Source organism: Delphinapterus leucas, chromosome 9, assembly GCF_059928025.1.
Source record: "Delphinapterus leucas isolate spDelLeu-1000000601 "Yukka" chromosome 9, BTC_Dleu_Yukka2, whole genome shotgun sequence".
Taxonomy (NCBI): Eukaryota; Metazoa; Chordata; class Mammalia; order Artiodactyla; family Monodontidae; genus Delphinapterus; species Delphinapterus leucas.
The window spans coordinates 12383660-12403974 of record NC_143137.1 but is presented as its reverse complement, the minus strand read 5'-3'; the positions used below and the strand labels follow the sequence as shown (position 1 = coordinate 12403974).

At 39.3% G+C, this 20315-nt stretch overlaps 1 protein-coding gene across 1 annotated transcript; it reads right to left on the bottom strand.

Moving 5' to 3' along the window:
• Nucleotides 1–7814: 7814 nt before the first annotated feature.
• PRSS37 (serine protease 37) lies at nucleotides 7815–15197 on the bottom strand. Its single transcript, XM_089917968.1, has 5 exons — nucleotides 15161–15197; nucleotides 12240–12381; nucleotides 10718–10971; nucleotides 9965–10101; nucleotides 7815–9384 (listed from the first exon to the last, which is right to left on the bottom strand). The coding sequence occupies exons 1-5, from the start codon at nucleotides 15195–15197 to the stop codon at nucleotides 9244–9246; spliced, it is 711 nt and encodes a 236-aa protein (XP_089774094.1). The 3' UTR covers nucleotides 7815–9243.
• Between the last annotated feature and the right edge of the window lie 5118 nt (nucleotides 15198–20315).

Genomic DNA, 20315 nt, shown 5'->3' with positions numbered 1-20315 from the left:
AATGGCTGAGTAAAAGTTTTCCTTCTTTAACGCTATATCAATAAATGGACAATAGAAAGTGCAGAATAAAAATCAATACTGTTTCTCTTTTCACAATGCAAAGTACATTATTTTAATATATGAGAGAAATCAAGGCTAGGGCTTTATGTTTGGTAAATGAGGTGTTATGTTCTGTTTATATACAGAAAATAATTCATTTCTTTTAAAATTACATATATAAGTTGTGTTTTTCCTATTATATTAAATCGAGATTAGGAACAATTAATATAGTGATCCTTAATTTTTATGAAATTTCATCTATCTGTTAATTTTAGTCATTTTAGATAAGCTTAAAAAAGAAGTACCAAATAAGTTTCCCATTTCTGTACTGTAGTTGGTCTCGTTATCTAACTGAAAAATAAAACAAAATATATTTCTATTTCTGGGAGTTTCTTTGAGCCCTAGACTTGCCTTTCAGGATAAAAATCAGTTGGCTGCCACAATTGGTATTACGTTCTGAGCCCAGGACCTAGTGTGGGGCAAGATGGAAGTGAGGGGCACTTGCTTCTGCTCCCCAAAAGAACATTGCTCCCTGGAGAGGTCAAGCCTTATTTTCTTTGGTCATTTGACCATCCTGACTGTCCACTCTGGCCTCTCCACAGCCTAAAGTCAGAGTTAAAACTCTGTTTTAACAGAGTTAAATGTTGGGTCTTTGAGTTGGATGGAGATCATCTAGAACATCAAATCCATGGAACTGTGTCTGTTTTTGTTTCTTCCTAAGTTCTTGGTGCCTAGAATATTACCTGGCCCATAATAAACAATAAATGTTTTGTAAATGATTGATTAGCTGTGTTAACTAGTCTTTTAACTCCTTTTATATATTATAGAGAAATTGAGGCCCAGAGAGGGCAATGGCCTGCCCAGAGTTTTGTAGAGAGCCAGAACTAACTTTTCAGACTCCTGGTCCAAGGCTCTTTCCTTTATATCACACTACTTTGCTAAAGAGTTAGCTTTGCCTTTCCCTCCTTTGAATCTTGTCCGTTTTTGTATATACTTTCTCAGCCTTCTTTTTAGGCTTATTTGAACACATTTTCTTTGGTTCAGTTCTAAAGGATCTGTAATCCAAAGGACAATACTTGATATACTTAAAATTTTTTTTCACTTCTACTTTCATTAACATGTTCTAACACATGTCTTTTCCTTATCCAAAGCTGTGAACTGAGGTATGTGCTAGCTACATGTGGATGTTAGTCATAGTTCAAGGGAGGGATAGCTCCACTGATGTCACTGTGAGCTGTGTGAGGTCAAGCACCATCTTTGTCTTCTGGAAATGATAATATTCATCCTTTTCAAGTATGGAGATGCTTCTCTAGGGTTATATTTTTAGTAGTAGAATGAATTTTCCACTATGCCATGCCTATTTTTGTACAGCTGTCTGTTGTGACCAGCTGTCATAATGATAATAACCTAACATTTGTATTGGGCTTTACACTTTATCAGGTATTCTTATATGTAGTCTATTATCTCATTTGATTTTAATAGCAACTCTATGCAGGTAGTAATTCTATCCCCATTCTATAGATGACAAAACTCAGGCTGGAGTGATGATTTGCTTAACATCATCAGCTAGTAAACAGTCAGATAAAACAGTCCCAGATGTTTGGACTCCAAGTCTTGTGCTTTTACCAGTAAACCTTAAGTTCCTCTTGTTCATACTTGTAAGACTTCATGCCGGGATTAGCCTGTGGAATGCTCAAGTTTGAGAGTATTTTTAAACAGGTGAAATAAGCAACTAATCTTTCATGTTTGGTGTTGGTGGGATGCCTGGGAGTCAAGATCCAAAATCATGACAGACTGAAGTATCTATGACTTGCTTTTCTTAGGGACAAAACACTTGCGTTTTCCCAGTCATCTTTTGGGGTTGGATTTCCTTCCTTTTCTGTGCGTGATTTAGCTCATGATGGATGTGAGGCTACTTTGTGTTTTATCCAAGAAAACAAATCTGGAGGCAAATCTGTGCTTTTGAATTGAATCTTCTGTAATTAAATCTTTTATAGTTTGCATTCTCCGAGCTGCAGCTGGATCCATGTTCATGTGCATAAGTGTGTATGTATGTGTGTAGGTCTTACTACTTCCCTTTCTGTTATGTGGTATGATCTCTGATGGTGCAGCCTAGAGGGGGACTGGAAAAAGATGTAAACAATACAGAAAGGTAGAAAATGTACAGCAGCATTTCCCATTCCACTCCCTGTTATTAGTCCCACTGCCCAGATGTGGTCACATTTTACCATTTGTCTTAGTTCTTCTGGTGATTACTTTCACATCTCTAAATAATATTTTGCCTTTCTTACTTGGTTTATCAACTTTGAAACTGTAACTTTTGAATCCCATTCATCAAAGTTTGGGAATCATCTCACTTAACCCCAAATTTATTCCCCTCTCCTATATTTGATTAGTTTTATTTACTTGTCATTCTTCTGATTACTAATTTTGTAACTTCAAGTAATATGTTTTTCACTTTACTTTTTGAACCATAACTTATGACAGTGTCTACAGAATCTAACTATGTAGAAGGAAGAAATTAGTGCTTTAACTCTCATGTACTTTTCCCACATCCCAACTCATGTGTCCAACTTGAAATGACTTAAGGAGGAAATTAATTTATTGGAAGGAAATTGGCTATCTTTTAGAATCAATGGGAAGTCTGGAGAGTCAACATCAGAATGGGAACCAAGAGGGTTTAAACAGCTGAGAACACAGCCAAGTCACTCTAGAGGGACTGATGCTGGCGGCAACACTCACATTTCAACTGTCAGCATTATGTCCTAGACAGTGCCACTGCCTCTGTGAATGTGTCCCTTTGCGTCATAGTACATAAGCCCTAGCTAAGAGCTTCTGGTTGGCTGATTCTAGGTCACACACCTGCCCTAGATGATAGGTCCTGTGGTGAAAAAAAGTCTGATTTCCCTTTGGCTTCTAAAATATGTATTTTTAAATTAGATGAAATAATGTACTCAACAATGGGGTTAAGTAGCAGAATCGATACAGCAGACGGTCGATGAATGAACTGGAAGGTCAGCTCAAAGAACTCTCTCAGAAGGTATCAGGAAGCAATAAAAAGATGGAAATAGGAGAAACAGTCCAAAAAATTAAGCATATAGATTGAAGACGAAAGGAACTACTGGAGGCAACTTTCTCTCAATTAAAGAGAAAACGTTAGCAATATATAAGCATTTTAAGAGCAAAGCTGAAAACTTTGCTGAGGGGCTTTCCTTTAGTGGGAGCTAGTGGAGTGACTTCAAGAACTTCTACATTTTATGTTAAATACAGTTATCATATTAGCCAGCAATTCCTCTCATAGGTATATAGCCAAGAGAAATGAAAATATATGTCCACACAAAAATTTACCAATGAATGTTCATGGCAACAGTGTTCATAATAGTCAAGAAGTGGAAACAACCCAAATGTCCATCATCCAATGAATGGATAAAATGTGGTGTGTGTGTGTGTACATGCACACACATATTCATACGATGGAATATTATTCAGCCATAAGAAGGAAAGAAGTACTGATACATGCTATAACACAGATAGACCTTGAAGCATTATGCTAACTGAAGGGAGCCTGTCACAAAGACTGCATATTATATGATTCCCTTTCTATGAAAGGTCCAGAATAGGCAAATCTATAGAACCAGAAAGTTGATCAGTGGTTTCCAGGTGCTGGGGAATAGAGGTATTGGGTAGTGACTACTTATGGGTATAGGTTTCTATCAGGGTCATGAAAATGTTCTAAAATTAGATGGTGGTAATAATTGCTTAAGTCTGTGACTATATGAAGAACCACTGAATTATACACTTAAAGACACATTAAAGAAATTAAAGATGTAAGTATTGGAAAAGAAGAAATAAAACTCATTATTTTAATATATGATTGTCTACATAGAAAATCCCAATAATCTAAACAATTTTAGGAAATAAGTTAATTTAGAAATGTAGCTATATATAAGGTCAATACCCAAACGTTAGTGTGTTTCTATATAGCAGTATGAAACTAGTAAACCTGGGTTTTCAGAAAACCATTTTTCGCAGCCTCTAGTGTGCTGTAAAATTCTGGGAAAGCTTTAGTTAGTACAAGCTTCATGGTGAAAGTCAGTTTCAGGTTCTCAATCTTGGCTGCATATGAGAATCACTTTGGCAGATTAAAAAGTATCCCAAGTGCCCAGGTCTTGCCCAAGAGCAATTACATCAGAATCTCTGAGATAGGACCCAGGCATTATGTCTTTTAAAGTTCCTCATGTGATTCAGATGTGCAAAAAAGGTTAAGAAAAATAGAGTATTAATCTCATTGAAGTTTTCTTAGCATAGCATCACTGAGATGAACTTATCTTGAATATAAGGTAAAAGATAACTTTAAAAAACAGGTATCAACAGTTCAGGCTTTTTTTCTTTTAATAAGGTTTTATTATTCAGCACTGGATAATTCTGAGGAACTAGTAAAAGAGTTGGAGGAACATCTGATGACAGCAGCATTCACTTCAAGGCCCCTAGCTTTGCAAACTGACTTTGGGTTTTCCCAGTATCCCCACAGGAGCAGTAACCAATCCACATCCTTACTCCTGAGATCCATGTCCTGGATGTTCCCTGGATGGATCCCTTACCCTCTTCCCTTCTTTTGTCCATTCATCGTCATCGCCTTCTGGGTACATTCAGGCTCCGGAGCCACATTTTGTCACACTTTATTATTACAACTTGTCATAAACACGTTCCTCATCCTCACGTTCTCACCCCTGATCGTGGCATTTTCACTGTTCTCTGTTTATCATGATATCTCTAGGAGAGCAGACACCACCTTTCCCAAACACCTTTCAACTCTATTTTCTGCATTCCCAAGGAGAATTCTTAGAACCTGCTCAAGTTTTGGGGATCCTTGTCAAATGAATCTCAATATGTACTCTCTTTGAAATGTTACCCCAGTGCTCCCAATTCCACTTTAGTTTTCTTTCACAGTACTTATCTGACATACATTTTAAAATTTAACTACCTGTACCTTTAAACTAGAATGTATACTCCTTGAGGACAAGAATCTTTTTCTTTGGTTTTCTTTGTGTCTTCAGTGTTTAGAATAGTAGATATTGTTGAATGAATAGCTATGGGCACAAAAATGGAGCGATAACATATATACTATTTCATAAACTGAGTCTTATGCTTATAATTTTTATGACAATACATATTCTTTTACAACACCATTTTAAATGATCACACATATTATTGTGTATGGTTGTACTGCCTTTTTAGAAATAAGCGATACTCTATGGCCCCCACCCCACCAGTTTTTGCTCTCTACAGTGCTGCAGCAAACATCCTTGTAAAACTCTAAAGGTAGAAGGCAGAATATGCATAATTCGCAGGTTTATCATATGCACTGCCAAATTTTTGTAGAAAATGAATATGCACTTCCACCAGAAGTGGGATCCTAATTTTAAATAGGGTTAGTCAGACAAGACTTCACTAAGAAAATAGTTAAACAAAGATTTTAGGAAGTGAGGCAGGTAGCCATGCAGGAACCTGGGGAAAGTGTAAAAGTTTGAGGTAAGAAAGTGTCTAATGTGTTCAAGGAGGAGCGAGGAGTCCACTGTGGCTGGAGTAGAGGGTGTAGTGGGCACTGAGGTCAAAGGGGTCATGGAGCCCATGATTTTAGGGACTTTATAGACCATTGTTCGAATTTTATCTTCTATTCTGAGTGAGATGGGGAATGATTGGAGGGTTTTTAGCAGAGGCAAGTGACAAAACTTGACTTAGGTTTTAAAAGACCACTTTGGTAGTTGTACTGAGAATAGGTTAAATTTAGTAAGGCAAAAGTAGAAGAATAAAATGGGTTGGGGGATATTGCACTGCTCCAGGTTTACTGGGGTGGTTGCAGTGGAGACAGGGAGATGTGGTAAGATTGTCGAAATGTTTTGAAGATAGACCTGGCAGGATTTACCTATAGATTAGATATAAGATATGAGAGATGAGAGGAATCAAAAGTGACTCCAAACTTTTGGCCTGAGTAAATTGCAGGGTCATTAGCTTGTCATCAGTTCATATGGGGAAGATCGTGGGTGAGGCTGGTTGACTTGTGGGTAAGACTTGGAGTTCAGTTTTGAACATGTTAAGTTTGAGATATATATTAGATATCAAAGTAGACTATATGAGTAAAATACATGAGACTGGACATCAAGGGAAAAGTCCAAACTGGAGATATATATTTGGGAGCTGTTAGATTATATATCATATTTAAAATCTTAAGACTAGCATAGATCAGTAAGGAAGTGGATGATATGGATAAGAGAAGAGGGCCAAGACTAAAACTTGGGGAACTCTGACATTAAGAGGTTGGAGAAATGTGGTGGAATCAATAGAGGAGACTGAAAAGAAGTAGCCAGTGAGATAGATGGAAAAAAGATGACGTCCTGGAGGCCAAGTAAAGAAAATGTTTCCAGGAAGAGGGAATGACTAACATTTTCAATTGATGTTGATAATGTCAAGTAAAATGAGAGCTGAGAATTGACCTGTGGATTTAGAAATATACAAGTCATTGGTGACTTTAGAAAGAGTAGTTTTAGAGGGAGTGCTGTGCAAAAGCCAGATATGAGTTGGATCAAGAGACTGAGATGGAGAGGAATTGGTGAAAATAGACAACCTTTTCAAGAAGTTTTGCTATAAATTGTAGGAGAGAATAGCAGCCAGGGCAGGGGACATGAGATCTAAATACAATTTTTTAATGGGAGATATAACAACATGGTTCTGTGTTGATGGGACTGATGGGAGGGGGGAGAGAGAGAGAGAGAGAGAAAGAGACAGAGATAGAGACCGAGAGACTGAGAGACCGAGAGACCAAAAGAGAAATAGTACCAGAGCGATTTTCTTGACTAGAAGAGAGGGGATGGGATCTAGTGACTAAGTGAAGCCTTCGCTTTAGATACAAGCTGTTAAAATCTGCACAAAATCATCAGGAAAGCCTATGTCAAGAGCAGAGTCATTTATTAATAATCGTTCCAGCTAGGGAAAACTTTATTAAGAGCAGAACATCAGTGATGTCCACTGAAGGGGAGTTACAGAAGGTTTTTTAAGGGCTAGCTCTTATGATTATAAATTGGGTGATCTTTACTGGGTGAGCTTTTGGAAATGGGCAATGGATAGGGATTGGTCACTTTTAATTGGCTTTGGAGCACGAGTGCATTCAGTGTTTGTTTTTCCATCTGGATTCTGAAAGTTTTGTGGTCATTTCTTTCCAGATAGGTTGTGGTGTGTTCTTGCTTGTTTTGCAGAATTGATAATTTTCTGACAGGTGGGACTATGGATTTAATTTTCATTTCTCAGACTTCCTTTTGGTCATCCTCTGGCTGAGGCTATAGGACAGATGATTTTGAATGGTGATCCAGATCTACACTGCTGTTTGAGTTATCTTTTGTCATATTGGCAGTAATTTTGATTTAAACAAGTCCTAATCTTTCTTGTTGCTTCTATTGCATAATTGTTCTTTGCATCATTTGAGGAGACAGCAGCCGCATGGCAGCATTTAAGGGAGTTTTCACACATTTGAACATAGCACAGTTTGCAGTCTACTTCTAAGAGTGATTGATATGATTTGTTTATGCCTAAGTCATAGGCAATGGGAGCAGAGGAAATACTTCGCCTGGAATATTGTTGCCTTTGCATTCAACACTTGAAGGCTTGACTTCAACTCAAGGAATTTTTTTTTAATGGATCTAAGTTTGTTAAGGTTGTGCCTTGACCAGGTTGCTACCTTAAAAGGAAAGGGGACGTTGGCCTTTTTTTTTAATGTTTTCCTCTGACATTCTTTTTAACCTGATTTACATTTCACAGGGTCAGGAAGCAATGCCAAGTGGCAAGACAGTATTAGAAATTCTATTTTGGGAGTGTGATGAGGTTGGTGGGAAGTATCAATGAGGCTTGGATGCCATTCTAATAAGTTTAGATATTCTCAGGGCAATCGGACACCATTGAAGGTTTTTAAATCCCATTATAAAAAGCAGTTCTTTTAGGGGCTGTGGATTTAAAAGTTGTATTAGTTTTCTATGGCCATGTGATTACATTGGTCCCACCCAGATAATCCAGGATAATCTCAACGTCCATAAGCATAATCACATCTGCAAAGCTGCATTTTCCATGTAAAGTAACATATTCATGGGTTCTGAAGATTAGGGTGTGGACATTTTGGGGGGGCATTATTCTGCCTGACACAGATGTCATTAAAGTATAGATTGTATTTTAAACCTTGGGAATAGAAAGTATTACTCAAGGATAGTGTGGGGTTGTTTCCTGAATCTTCATCTGCTGGGACATTACTTTAACCTGCCTTGTCCTGTGTGACCAAATCTCTTGGGTATCCTGAATTCCTCTATCACTTCCAGATCTGGGATACCTGGAGAGATGTTTTACCAAGTTCTCAACCAGAGGACTGGTACCTGCTTTCTTGACCTTGTTAATCCCATGGTCTGAGGCCAAACCCAATTTCTGCCCTTCTTTCACCTCCTCTCAGCTATCTCGACCTCTTAAGCTCTGCTGCTGCCCTGATACTGTGCTCTCCTTGGATCTAAATGACTTCTTCATCTTGCTCTGGAGCTGCCAGGCCTCCCTTTGGACTTGACTTGTGATTGTTGTCACTGTCCTGACATTTCTTTTCAACCTCCTACCCATCCACTAGCTCTCTCCCTTCAGCCTGCTGCATTTTTGGGAGAGTTTATTTCAGTACCCAAGATCTGAGACACAATTGAGAGCTTCAAGCCCTTTGAATGTTAAGAGAGGTAGCAGGAAAACAGAGCCAGCATCTGTTGTGATGCTATGGACTTGCCTATAATTTCGAGGCTAAGAGCACAGGGCTGAAAATCTGACATTTCGGGGTTCCATTTCAGGTTCTTATATTTACCAGCTATAATAATGTTAAGTAACCTATATTAGTCTCAATTTTCTTATTTGTAAAGTAGGAATAAACGATAACCTCAAAGGCTTGTTATAAGCATTAAATGAGATAATGGACATAACCCAGTACAGTGTAGAAAGTGCTTATTTCATGTTTTGTTCTTGGTTCTTCAGATCATTATGGAATATGGACAGAGACACAAATAAGAAAACATACGATACTGGTGTGATACATCCAAATATTTCTATTTGGACGTTTTATTTTGAATTTGGGGAAAGTTGCGGTTAGTATTGTCAATGGCAGAGCCACTGGGATGCAGAGGGAGTAGTATGGTCTTATTTGTCTTTAGTGACGTTCTCAATCCAGGTGATATATTTCTGAACATTGGTGTAGATGCCCACATCCCCTCCCATGAAGTGTCCGACCTCGATCCCCTGTAGCTTGCCTTTGCAGATGACAGTAGCAACGGCCACCTCCTACAAGGGATCATGCAGAGAGAGGGAGAGAGACAGATATGGTCAGATCTTCTCCCTATAGGAGCCCTCTCGTCCGCAATGTGGATGCACCCTGTCTAGAGGTAGCATGCTGCCTCAAGAAAAGAGCACTGAGTTGGGAGACTGGAAGCTTGAGTCATTTATCTAGCTTTGTCGTAACTAATCTTGTGTGACATTGAGAAAGTCAGAGAAAAACCTTGCTAGAACTCACATGTAAAATGAGTCAAACTCCATTTGTTTGAACTGGTGAAGCCAGTTTCAATTGGTGAAAAGTTTCAGTTAATTTTTTAAAAGCAATGCCCGTTTCATAGTTGCATCTATGAGAATAAAAACCTAGCAAAGTGTTATTAACTCTAGATACTGCGTGATGCCCTTTAATGAATACAGACATCTCTAAGGAGGGCCCTTTACTGAAGGTAATGGGGGGCTTTGCTGCAGCCTTATCAAATTTTCAAAAAATTATGAAGCTGTGGGCTTTCAATTTTTTAAATATCACAATTAAATAGTTAACTGGACATATATAATACAAGTAAGTGAAAGTTGAATACAGAGAAAAGATTACCCCAAAAATTCGACTGAACACTTTCACAAATTTAACGCATATGGAGTTTCTGTGGCTTTTTCCTTGTTCGGTTTTCTGGCAGTCTGCATCAGACATCATGGGGGCCTCCAGGTTCTGCCTTAAATCAGGGTGTCTGCCTGAGGGAAGACAGGGATAAAAGAAACCTTCCTGTTCACAATTTTTTTTTTCACAATTGTTATTTAGTGCTCCAATTACCACCTTCTATTTCAACTGGTGTTTTGTGTGTGTCTGAAGAAAATAATGAGACAAAGGGAAGACATGATTTTGTGCATGGTTAGGAGAGTTAAACTTGAGGATTTTGAAATAGCCTTTATGTCCCTTTAAAAAGCAGAGTTTTCTTTCTTCTCTGTGTCTGTTCTTGGAGGCAAAAGAGGTGACCTGACTCAAGTTCTCTGGTGTCCTCCACATGTTAAGTGAGCTAGTATGGGAGAGGGGAGCACAGACTCTTTAACTTGAATTGTACCTCTGACGATCAGGAATGGCGTGGCCTCTGTGCAGAGTCAGGTGGCCTGGTGGCCCCCTCTGCCAAAGCTCTGAAGAAGCAGTGGAGCATTAGTCACCCTGGGAAGGGAGGAGCTTTGGACTTCTGGGAGGGTCTCTTTTTGTCAGACCACTCATATAGTATCTCCCTTTGGTCTCCATCCATTCTCCTCCCTTCTCAGCTATACAGACATGGGTGCTCCTCTTCAGGGATAACTGATGACCCTGGTTTTCGGTGGGAGGTGCACTCACCGCTGTTGTCTTGGCTCCAGTCCAAGCCTGAAAGCATACAGATGGTGCCTGGCTTGACGGTGCTGGTGGCGAGGGGAATGGGCTGGACTTTATGGTTGAGGATGGCGGGCTTAGCCAGCCTAATGAGCATGAGGTCATCCTGGGGGGAACTATGACTGTAGTTCCAGTAGCGGACAATCTGGATAGGGTCAATTATCTGCTCTGTCCCATCTCTGATTCTGATCCTGAGATTTCCCAGCATCACTTTCAGGTTTCTGGAGGGATAAAGGGTTGGAAGTGATCATCATCACCGTCTAAGCTGATGTTGAATGTTATAGTGTGCCAGATACTTGGCCAAGGGCTGTATCTGGATTCTGGATTACGTCATTTACCACTCACGACAAATCTGTGAGGTGGGTTCTATTTTGAATCCCCATTTTACAGATGAAGTAACGAACGGAGGCACATAAGAGTATTCACCCATGTCACACAGTTGAGTGGCGGAGCCTTTAACCACTATGTTTGTTTATGTAGTGTCCTTAATGTAGTGGAGAAGAAAAGGATGCATGGCATAGAAATATTATTTTCCCTCCTTTCCAGCTCCAGCCTATCAGATTGGGTTATTTCCATTCTGGTGGAGGTAAGAGAATGAGGTGACTTGAGTGTTGGGTATCTCCTGTTTGCTTCATCAGATCTACTCACAACTCTTTCATCCTGCTCTGTACTTTGGAAGGTGATATTTGTGGATTAAGTCAGTGGGCTTTCTGGTCCTCTAGCGTTTGATTGGTATTTGGCCAATAAGAAGCACCAGAAAGTAAGGGGAGGGAGAAGGGAGAGGTTGGAGTATTTATCCTCCCATCTTTCTTCCTGTAAGGTTGCCACAGGGCGTGGCTGTTGGCTGTCTCTTGACCAATGGTTACAGCCCCTATCAGGCAGTCCCTGCGCACAGCGCTCTCTCTCTCTTTCTTTCCCCCTCTCCCCTTGTAAACATTCTCTCCCCCGCTGCTTTAGGTCTAGGGGTAGTAACTGCACCTTTCTAATACTAAACGCGGGGGGACTGAACTTTTTCCCTGTGTTTTCCCTATAACGAGACCATATCTTTGTCATTAGTTCTTTTTATGAACTCTCCTCAACTTAATCAAATTCGAGTGTACCATCAGTTACCTGCTGGTCCCTTAACTGACAAAACACATTCCTATTGCCAGTAAAAAACTTTAAAAACCGAAGGGAGACTGAGGAGGCATAGTACGTAGAACGGGGCTCCTCAAGAGCAGCACTGCTGACGTTTGGGGCTGGGTACTGCTCTGCGGTAGGGCTGCTCTGTGCGCGGTAGGGTGTTTAGCTGCATCCCTGCCCTGGCCCCTGTTCTCTGGGTAGGCGCCCTTAGCACAGCCTCTCCCCATCCCTCATCCCATTGTGACAGCCAAAGATGTCTGCCTTTGCCAAATGTAAATACCCTGGAGGGGAAGCTGCCTCTACTTGAGAACCACCGATGCAGAATGAGTAGTAGCTGTTGTAGTGGGTAAGGATGCCCAGCACTCACGGTAGGTAGCAGTGAGCAGGCGCCAGCACCCAGTTGCTTTTGATGAGGACACCCACACAGGGGTTGAAGTGAGACTTGAGGTATACCAAATAGGGGGCATGGTCTTCTTTCTGCACGGATGATTGAGCGGGGAAAATTGTCCCTGAGAAACATATGTAAGATGTTCTTAGAACGAATAAGACAATCAACAACTTCCTAGTTGAATAGAAATATGGATGATTTTAAAGAGGTAATCAGTTGGCCAGGAAATGTGAAAATGTTTGACATTTTTTTTGAATCAAAATGTAAATCAAAATGACATAGTGTTTCGTCTAATATTTATACTAATCATTTTTGTTTAATATTGGTAATAGTATAAGAAAGTACAATGAGAGAGACTCTCATTTAATGCTTATAGGAATGGGAATTTATTCTATTTTCTTGAAAAGTGATTTAGAAATGGGCATCAAAAATTGTAAATGGTTCGTCACCTTTGACCTAATATTTCCAAAGCCAAGAATTCTTGATTCTAAAGAAATAATCAGATGTAGACAAAGATTATTAATAAATGTGCTCATTTTAACACTATTTATAATAGCTAAATGGTTGAAATATGAGTGTCCAATGCAGTAATGTTGGACATTGAAATACAGAAGTATATGAACAAATGGAACGTCATATATATTAAAATTGTATTTGTAAAGAGTATTGAACAGCAAAGGAAATATTGATAACCTTTAAGTTAAAAAATAAAAATGTACATTAATCCAGTAATCTAATTGTCTAAAAACAAGTAAAGAAACAAAAATAAACCATTAAAAATAAAGCCTGGGAGTAAATTCAGACAATGCATTAGCATGTGTTGACTGAGGTGGGATTATGAATGATGTTTATTTTTTCTACTTTTTAATATTTCCAAATTTTCTAGTTTGAACATGCAGTGCTTTTATAAATGAATTATGTTATTAAAAGAAAACTAGAGGGCTTCCCTGGTGGTGCAGTGGTTGAGAGTCCGCCTGCCGTTGCAGGGGACGTGGGTTCATGCCCCGGTCCGGGAAGATCCCACATGCCGCGGAGCGGCTGGGTCCGTGAGCCATGGCCACTGAGCCTGTGCGTCCGGAGCCTGTGCTCCACAACGGGAGAGGCCACAACAGTGAGAGGCCCACGTACAGCAAAAAAAAAAACAAAACAAAGAAACAACAACAAAAAAACCCCTAGAGAATAAAGAGGAGGAAGGCTGATTCTAGTATCAGAAATATTGTTCTTGTCTCCGCTGCCCTTGGTTCTTATGTTAATCCTCCCCAAGCCCAGTCCTGTACCTCACCACACCCTTCTCTGTGTGGTCACACAGTTAGAAACCCCAAGGAAAAAAGGGTGGAGTATTATTAAGGACAAGAGACATTGAGCTCTTGTTCTAAGTGCTTTACATGGATTTATTTAATCTTCACAATGACTCTATAGTGTAGGTAGTAATATCCCCATTTTGACTGTAGAAACTGAAGCACAGATAGATTAATTAACTTGTCCAAGCTCACACAACTGATTTGTGATGCAACCTAGGCAAGTCAGGGTGTGGTGGGAAAGGCCTCACCAGCAAATTCTGCCATCAGAAGAACTTCATGGTAGTCAGGAAGTGTAGGACATAGGGCCCTAGCATTTGATCTTTTGCTCCCATGTTCTCCATTCCCTGCATTCTGAGTCTCTAAGCTTTTGAAAAAGGGCGCATATCAGATGTCAAAATGAGTACTCTGTCCTTGTGACTACACTAGGCTTGCCCACTGTGTGATGAAGCCCACATTTTGGAATAACCAGGGTGGAACACTCACTGTTGAGCATTCTCTGAGGCAGGTGTACACCATAACCTACCCCATAGCTTAGCAATGGGGCTCAGCCTGTCCCGAGAGCCTTTGGAGTCTGAGAGGGGAGACCCCTAATTATGCTTCTGACAGTTTTTCTTGACTCTTCTTTTGCACCTTCCACACATCCTGCCTCTGCCTCACTCCATCCTATATTAACCCGTGCCTTATAGGACAGAGTAGAAAGTCATGGATACATACCAGCAAGGACACTCAAACAGAAGATAAATTTCATAGCCATCTAAATCTTTCCTTGTGAGGTGCGGAAGACCAGCAGAAAATGGAGCTCTCAGTTCAGTATTTTCCTCAGGAACACCTAGGAGAATCAGTGGGTATGGTTAGGCATGGGGGCACGCAGTGGGATTGAAAAGCAGCTCTGGGCATAGACAGGAAGGAGGAAGAGGGCTCCAGATAGGCGGATGGAGGCCCTTCTGCTCCAGGGAAGGTGGGGGACTGTGCCTCTATTGGGGTTTCTTAGGGAAGGACAAGGAAGCCTAGTTCCTAGACTTCTGCATCCAGGTCCCTCTATTTGCTGTCCCTAAAAGCCCATTTGCCTAAAAGTAGTTAAACTGTCTGTGGGAAAGGGAGCTCCAGGCTTAGGACTTATCTCCCCATGGAGTTTTTCAGGCCAGGGCTGTGGGGGACAGGATTCTCCACCTTAGTTCACGAAGACAGTGTGCTCAGGTTTGCTCTGAACTCCCTAACAGTTACTTATCCTTTCCTTCAGCCCCTCCCATCTTTATTACACTAACTTCATCTTTCCCAGTGGTCACTATTTCATCACTCAGCCATCATCACCAGCTTGGTCCGGCTGTTGCGATCAGCACCTTTGAGCTATGGAAATGTGGAAATGGAAAGCATTCATTGAGCGGTTGTTTTGACAGTTGGAGAATGACTTACATTCTAGATTACATTAGATCTAGGATCTACTGAATGGCTGGTGACAATTCAGAAGGCAGTACCTCTAAGTGTTTTTTACCTAATGAAAAGATTTCTCAGCCAATAACAGACTGCCACCGTCATCCCTGGCTAGTTGGGAACACAAAGAGCAGGGATGCTAATAGTTAACATTCACTGAGCACTTACTGCATCCCAGGCACTGAGCTAAGTTCTTTACAGACATTGTTAGTGGTGATTTTATATCAGGTTAGTCTGAGATGTAAAATTAATTATGCTTTGTATCATTCTAGCCCCTGAAAGTTTCCTAAACTCATAATCTCATTTCAGTGTCACAGCAACCCTGGAAAAACGAGACAGGGGTGGGGCTGGTATCATTTTTTCTTTTTTCCTGACCTGTAGGTGACAGACCCGAAACAGAGAATTTAAATGATTTTCTCAAATCACACATGGCTGGAAAGACTAGAAGTACAATCTACATCTTACTACTGGATACCCACCACTTTTCAACCACATCCTCCAGGCTTCAGCTCATTAACCAGCATTCATGGATCTGGGAAAGCTATACAGTCCCTCACACAAATTCCCTGAAGTGTGGAATGAGAAATTAACATGACACGTACTTTCTTGAACCTCACAATGAACACAGAGCTACATTGGGAGTAGGGCTGGTTTATGAAATATATTTGAGGTTCCTAGACAGGATGGAGTTATGGAAGGTTTTCTGTGGTGGGGGTGGGATTAGTTAAAACAGGTAAAAATTTGGGAAAGAGATATACTTTACTTTCAGGTTGTTTTCCTAGATCTTTTGGAAAGATTCTGGACCAGGAAGGGAGTTTGAGGCTTGTTCGAGGATGTGAGGACTAAGAACAGAAAAGCAGATTTTCTGGAGGCCTTGGCACTGGGGACGCTGCTACCTGTTGATGAGCTTCACATTGGTATCTCTAGCCCAGAGCTCTGGTCCCACATATACAACTGCCTTCTGGAAACCATTGTTTGTGTCTCCTCTCAGCTCCTGAAATTGAGCATGTCAAAATTAAACTCCTTACTCCTCCAGCCTTTCAAATTCATTCTGCTACTTGTTTTCCTTATTTTAGAAGACAATTCTACCTTCCACTTTAAAAAATTTTTTCTGACCACTCAATCCCAAAGTCCATCCTACTTCCCGAAGTCTCTTAAAGCCATCCATATCTTTCCATTCTCACTGCTCTCACCCCAATCCAGGCCATAATCTTGTCTCACTTGAACTAATGCATGTGCCTCTCTACTGTAGCTCAACTTGCCATTCTTTTACTCAGATTTTGTTTCTAAGGATTTTGTTTACGCCAAGGATCAATACTGGAAGGAGAAGCCTCTAAATGACAGACTTGTAGAATCCTCATCCCCAGTTCTCTCACCTGTACTTTCTCCTGCTGTTCAGAATCCCCAAGCAGGATATACCTTCTATCCCTGCTTTGTGCCTGTTAGTTTCCACTACAACCTTATCCTCAGGACAAGATTCAGGCATCAACATGAAGTGTATCCTATTAACCTTGCTGATGATAACTGGTGAGTGACTGAAGGTATCTCATGCTTGATTGGGGCTGTACTAGGAGATGAGGCTGTGGAGCTTTGTTGGAGAGGGAGAGCTGATGGATTAGGAACAGGAAAGTTTGGGAAATAGGTAATATACTAGTCATTTTCTGTACAGGCTCAGTCATTTGTAGAACCTAACTAAAACTTTTTTTTAATTTAATTTTTATTTTTGGCTGCATTGGGTCTTTGTTGCTGTGCGCGGGCTTTCTCTAGTGGTGAGTGGGGGCTACTCTTCGTTGTGGTGTGTGGGCTTCTCATTGCGGTGGCTTCTCTTGTTGGGGAGCACATGCTCTAGGCATGCGGGCTTCAGTAGTTGTGGCATGCGGGCTCAGTAGCTGTGGCTCGTGGGCTCTAGAGCTCAGGCTCAGTAATGTGGCGCACGGGCTTAGTTGCTCCGCTGCATGTGGGATCTTCCTGGACCAGGGCTCGAACCTGTGTCCCCTGCATTGGCAGGTGGATTCCTGTGCTGCTACGCCACCAGGGAAGTCCTAAAACTTTTATTATGGGCTTAAAACCTCATCTGAATGTCTGATAAATTTTCAATAAGCTTCTCTCCATAATTAATAGACCTTACTGGAATTTTGATAGGAATTTCATTAAACCTATCGATCAGTCTGGGGACAATTGCTGCCTTTACTATGTTGAGTTTTCCAGTCCATGAACACAGCATGTTATTCCTTTTATTTAGTTCTTTGATTTCTTTCTTCAACATTTAAAATTTTTTAGCTAAAGATTCTGTACATATTTTGTTAACTATATGCCTAATTATTTCATTTTCTTTGGAGTGATTGTAAATCATATTGCATTTTTAATTTTAGGTTTCATATGTTCATTGTTAGTATATAGAAGTGCGACTGATTTTTATGTGTTGATTTTGTATTCCCTGACCTTGCTGAACTCATGTATTCTAGGAGCTTTTTGTAGATTCTTTGGGATTTTCTATGTAGACAATCATGTCGCCTACAGGAAGGGACAATTATATTTCTTCCTTTGCAATTGGATTTAATTTTCTGATATTTGTTAAGGATTTTTGTATCTTCTTGATGACAGACATTCTAACAGGTGTGAGATGATATCTCATTGCGGTTTTGATTTGCATTTCCCAATGATTAGTGATGTTGAGTATCTTTTCATGTACCTGTTGGCCACTTAGATGTCTTCTTTGGGAAAAAAAGTCTATTTAATTCCTCTGCTCATTTTTAAATTGTTTTTGTTGTTGTTTTTGAGTTGTATGAGTCCTCTATATGTTTTGAATATTAACCCTTTATCTCTTTATATAGTCTGCAAATATTTTCTCCCATTCTGTAGGTTACAATTTCATTTTGTTGATTGTTTCTTTTGCTGTACAGAAGCTTTTTAGTTTGATGTAGCCTCACTTGTTGATTTTTGCTTTTGTTGCTTGTGCTGTTAGTGTCATGTCAAAAAAGTCGTTGCCAAGAGCCATGTCAAGGAGTTTCCTCTCTATGTTTCCTTCAAGGAGTTTTATGGTATACCATTTACAATAGCATCAAAAACAATAAAATACTTAGGAATAAATTTAACCAAGGAAGTGAAAGATCTGTACAATGAAAACCATAAGACTTTGAAGAAAGAAATGAAAGGAGACATAAACAAATTGAGATATCCCATGTTCATGGGTTGGAACAATGGGTATTGTTAAAATTTCCATACTACCCAAAGCCATCTATAGATTTAATGCAATCCCTATCAAAATTCCAATGACTATTTTTAAAGAAATAGAAAAGAAATCCTAAAATTTGTATGGAATTGCAAAAGACCTCAAATAGCTAAAGCAATCCTGAGAACAAAGCCAGAAGCATCACACTTCCTGATTTCAAACTATACTACAAAGTTATAGTAATTAAAACATTGTGGTATTGGTGTGTAGTTTTCTTGTAATGACTTTGTTTTTGTTATTAGGATAATGCTGGCCTAATAGAATGATTTAGGAAATATTCCCTCTGCTTCTATCTTCTGAAAGAGGTTGCAGAGAATTGGTATAATTTCTTACTTAAATATTTGGTAGAATTCATGACTGAGCTCATCTGGGCCCAGTGTTTTCTGTTTTGGAAGGTTATTGTTTAATCGATGTCTCTAATAGATATAAGTGTATTTAGATTGTCTATTTCTTCTTGTTTGAGTTTTGGCAGATTATGTTTTTCACAGAATTCATCTAGGTTTTCATGTTTGCAGGCATAGAGTTGTTTATAGTTTTTACTGTCCATGGGGTTGGTAGTGATATCTCCTCTTTCACTTCTAATATTAGTAATTTGTGTCCTCTCTCTTTTATTCTTGGTTATATTGGCTAAGGCTTATTGATTTTTCTGATCTTTTCAAAGAACCAATTTTTGGTTTTGTTGATTTTCTCTATTTCTTATTTTCATTTTCTTTGATTTCTGCTCTAATTATTATAATATTGTAATATCTTTTCTTCTGCTTGTTTTGGATTTAATTTGCTCTACTTTTTCTAGCTTCCCAAGGTGGAAACATATTATTGACTTTAGATCTTTTTTTCTTTTCTAATATATACCTCCAATGCTAAAAATTTCCTTCTCATCAGTGTTTTTCCTGCATCCACAAATTTGGTAAATTGTGTCTTAATTTTAATTTAGTTAAAATATTTTTAAATTCCTTTTGAGATTTCTTTGACCCATGTGTTATTTGTAAGTAAGTTGTTTAATCCCCATGTATTTTGGGATTTTCTAGTTATCTTTCCGTTATTGATTTCTAATTTAATTGTAGTGTGGCCTAAGAGCAGACACTGTATGTTTCCTATTCTTTTAAATTTATTATGTGTCTTGTATGACACAGAATGTGGTCTATCTTGATGAATTTTTCATGTGAGCTTGAAAAATATATATATTCTGCTGTTTTTGCATAAAGTATTCTGTTATTTTTTTTTTTACTATATCCAGTTGATTGAAGGTGCTGTTGAGTTCAACTATGTCCTGATTAATTTTCTGCCTTCAGGAACCATCCATTTCTTTCTTTTTTTAATTTGGGGTATAGTTGTTTTACAATGTTGTATCAGTTTCTGCTGTACAGCGAAGTGGAGTTCTCTGTGCTATACAGCATGTTCTCATTAGTTATCTATTTTATACATATCAGTGTATATATGTCAATCCCAACCTCCCAATTCATCCCGCCCCCCACCTTGGTGTCCATATGTTTGTTCTCTACGTCTGTGTCTCTATTTCTGCCTTGCAAACTGGTTCATCTATACCATTTTTCTACCACATATATGCGTTAATATACGACATTTGTTTTTTCTTTCTGACTTACTTCACTCTGTATGACAGTCTCGAGGTCTATCCATGTCTCCTCAAATGACCCAATTTCATTCCTTTTTATGGCTGAGTAATGTTCCATTGTATATATGTACCACATCTTCTTTATCCATTTGTCTGTTGATGAGGAACCGTCCATTTCTGATAGAGGGGTGTTGAAGTCTTCAGCTATGATAGTGGATTCAACTATTTCTCCTTTCAGTTCTATCAGTTTTTACCTCATATAATTTGAGGCTCTCTCATTGGGCACATGCACATTGAGAGTGGTTATGTCTTCTTGGATAATTGACACCTTTATCATAATATAATGCCCCTCTTTATCTCTGGTAACTTTCCTTGCTTTGAAGTCTGCTCTGTCTCAAATCAGTATAGCTATTCCTGCTTTCTTTTGATTAGTCTTAGTATGATATATCTTTATCCATCCATTTAATTTTAATCTATATGCATCTTTATATTTAAAGTGGGTTTCTTGTAGACAACAT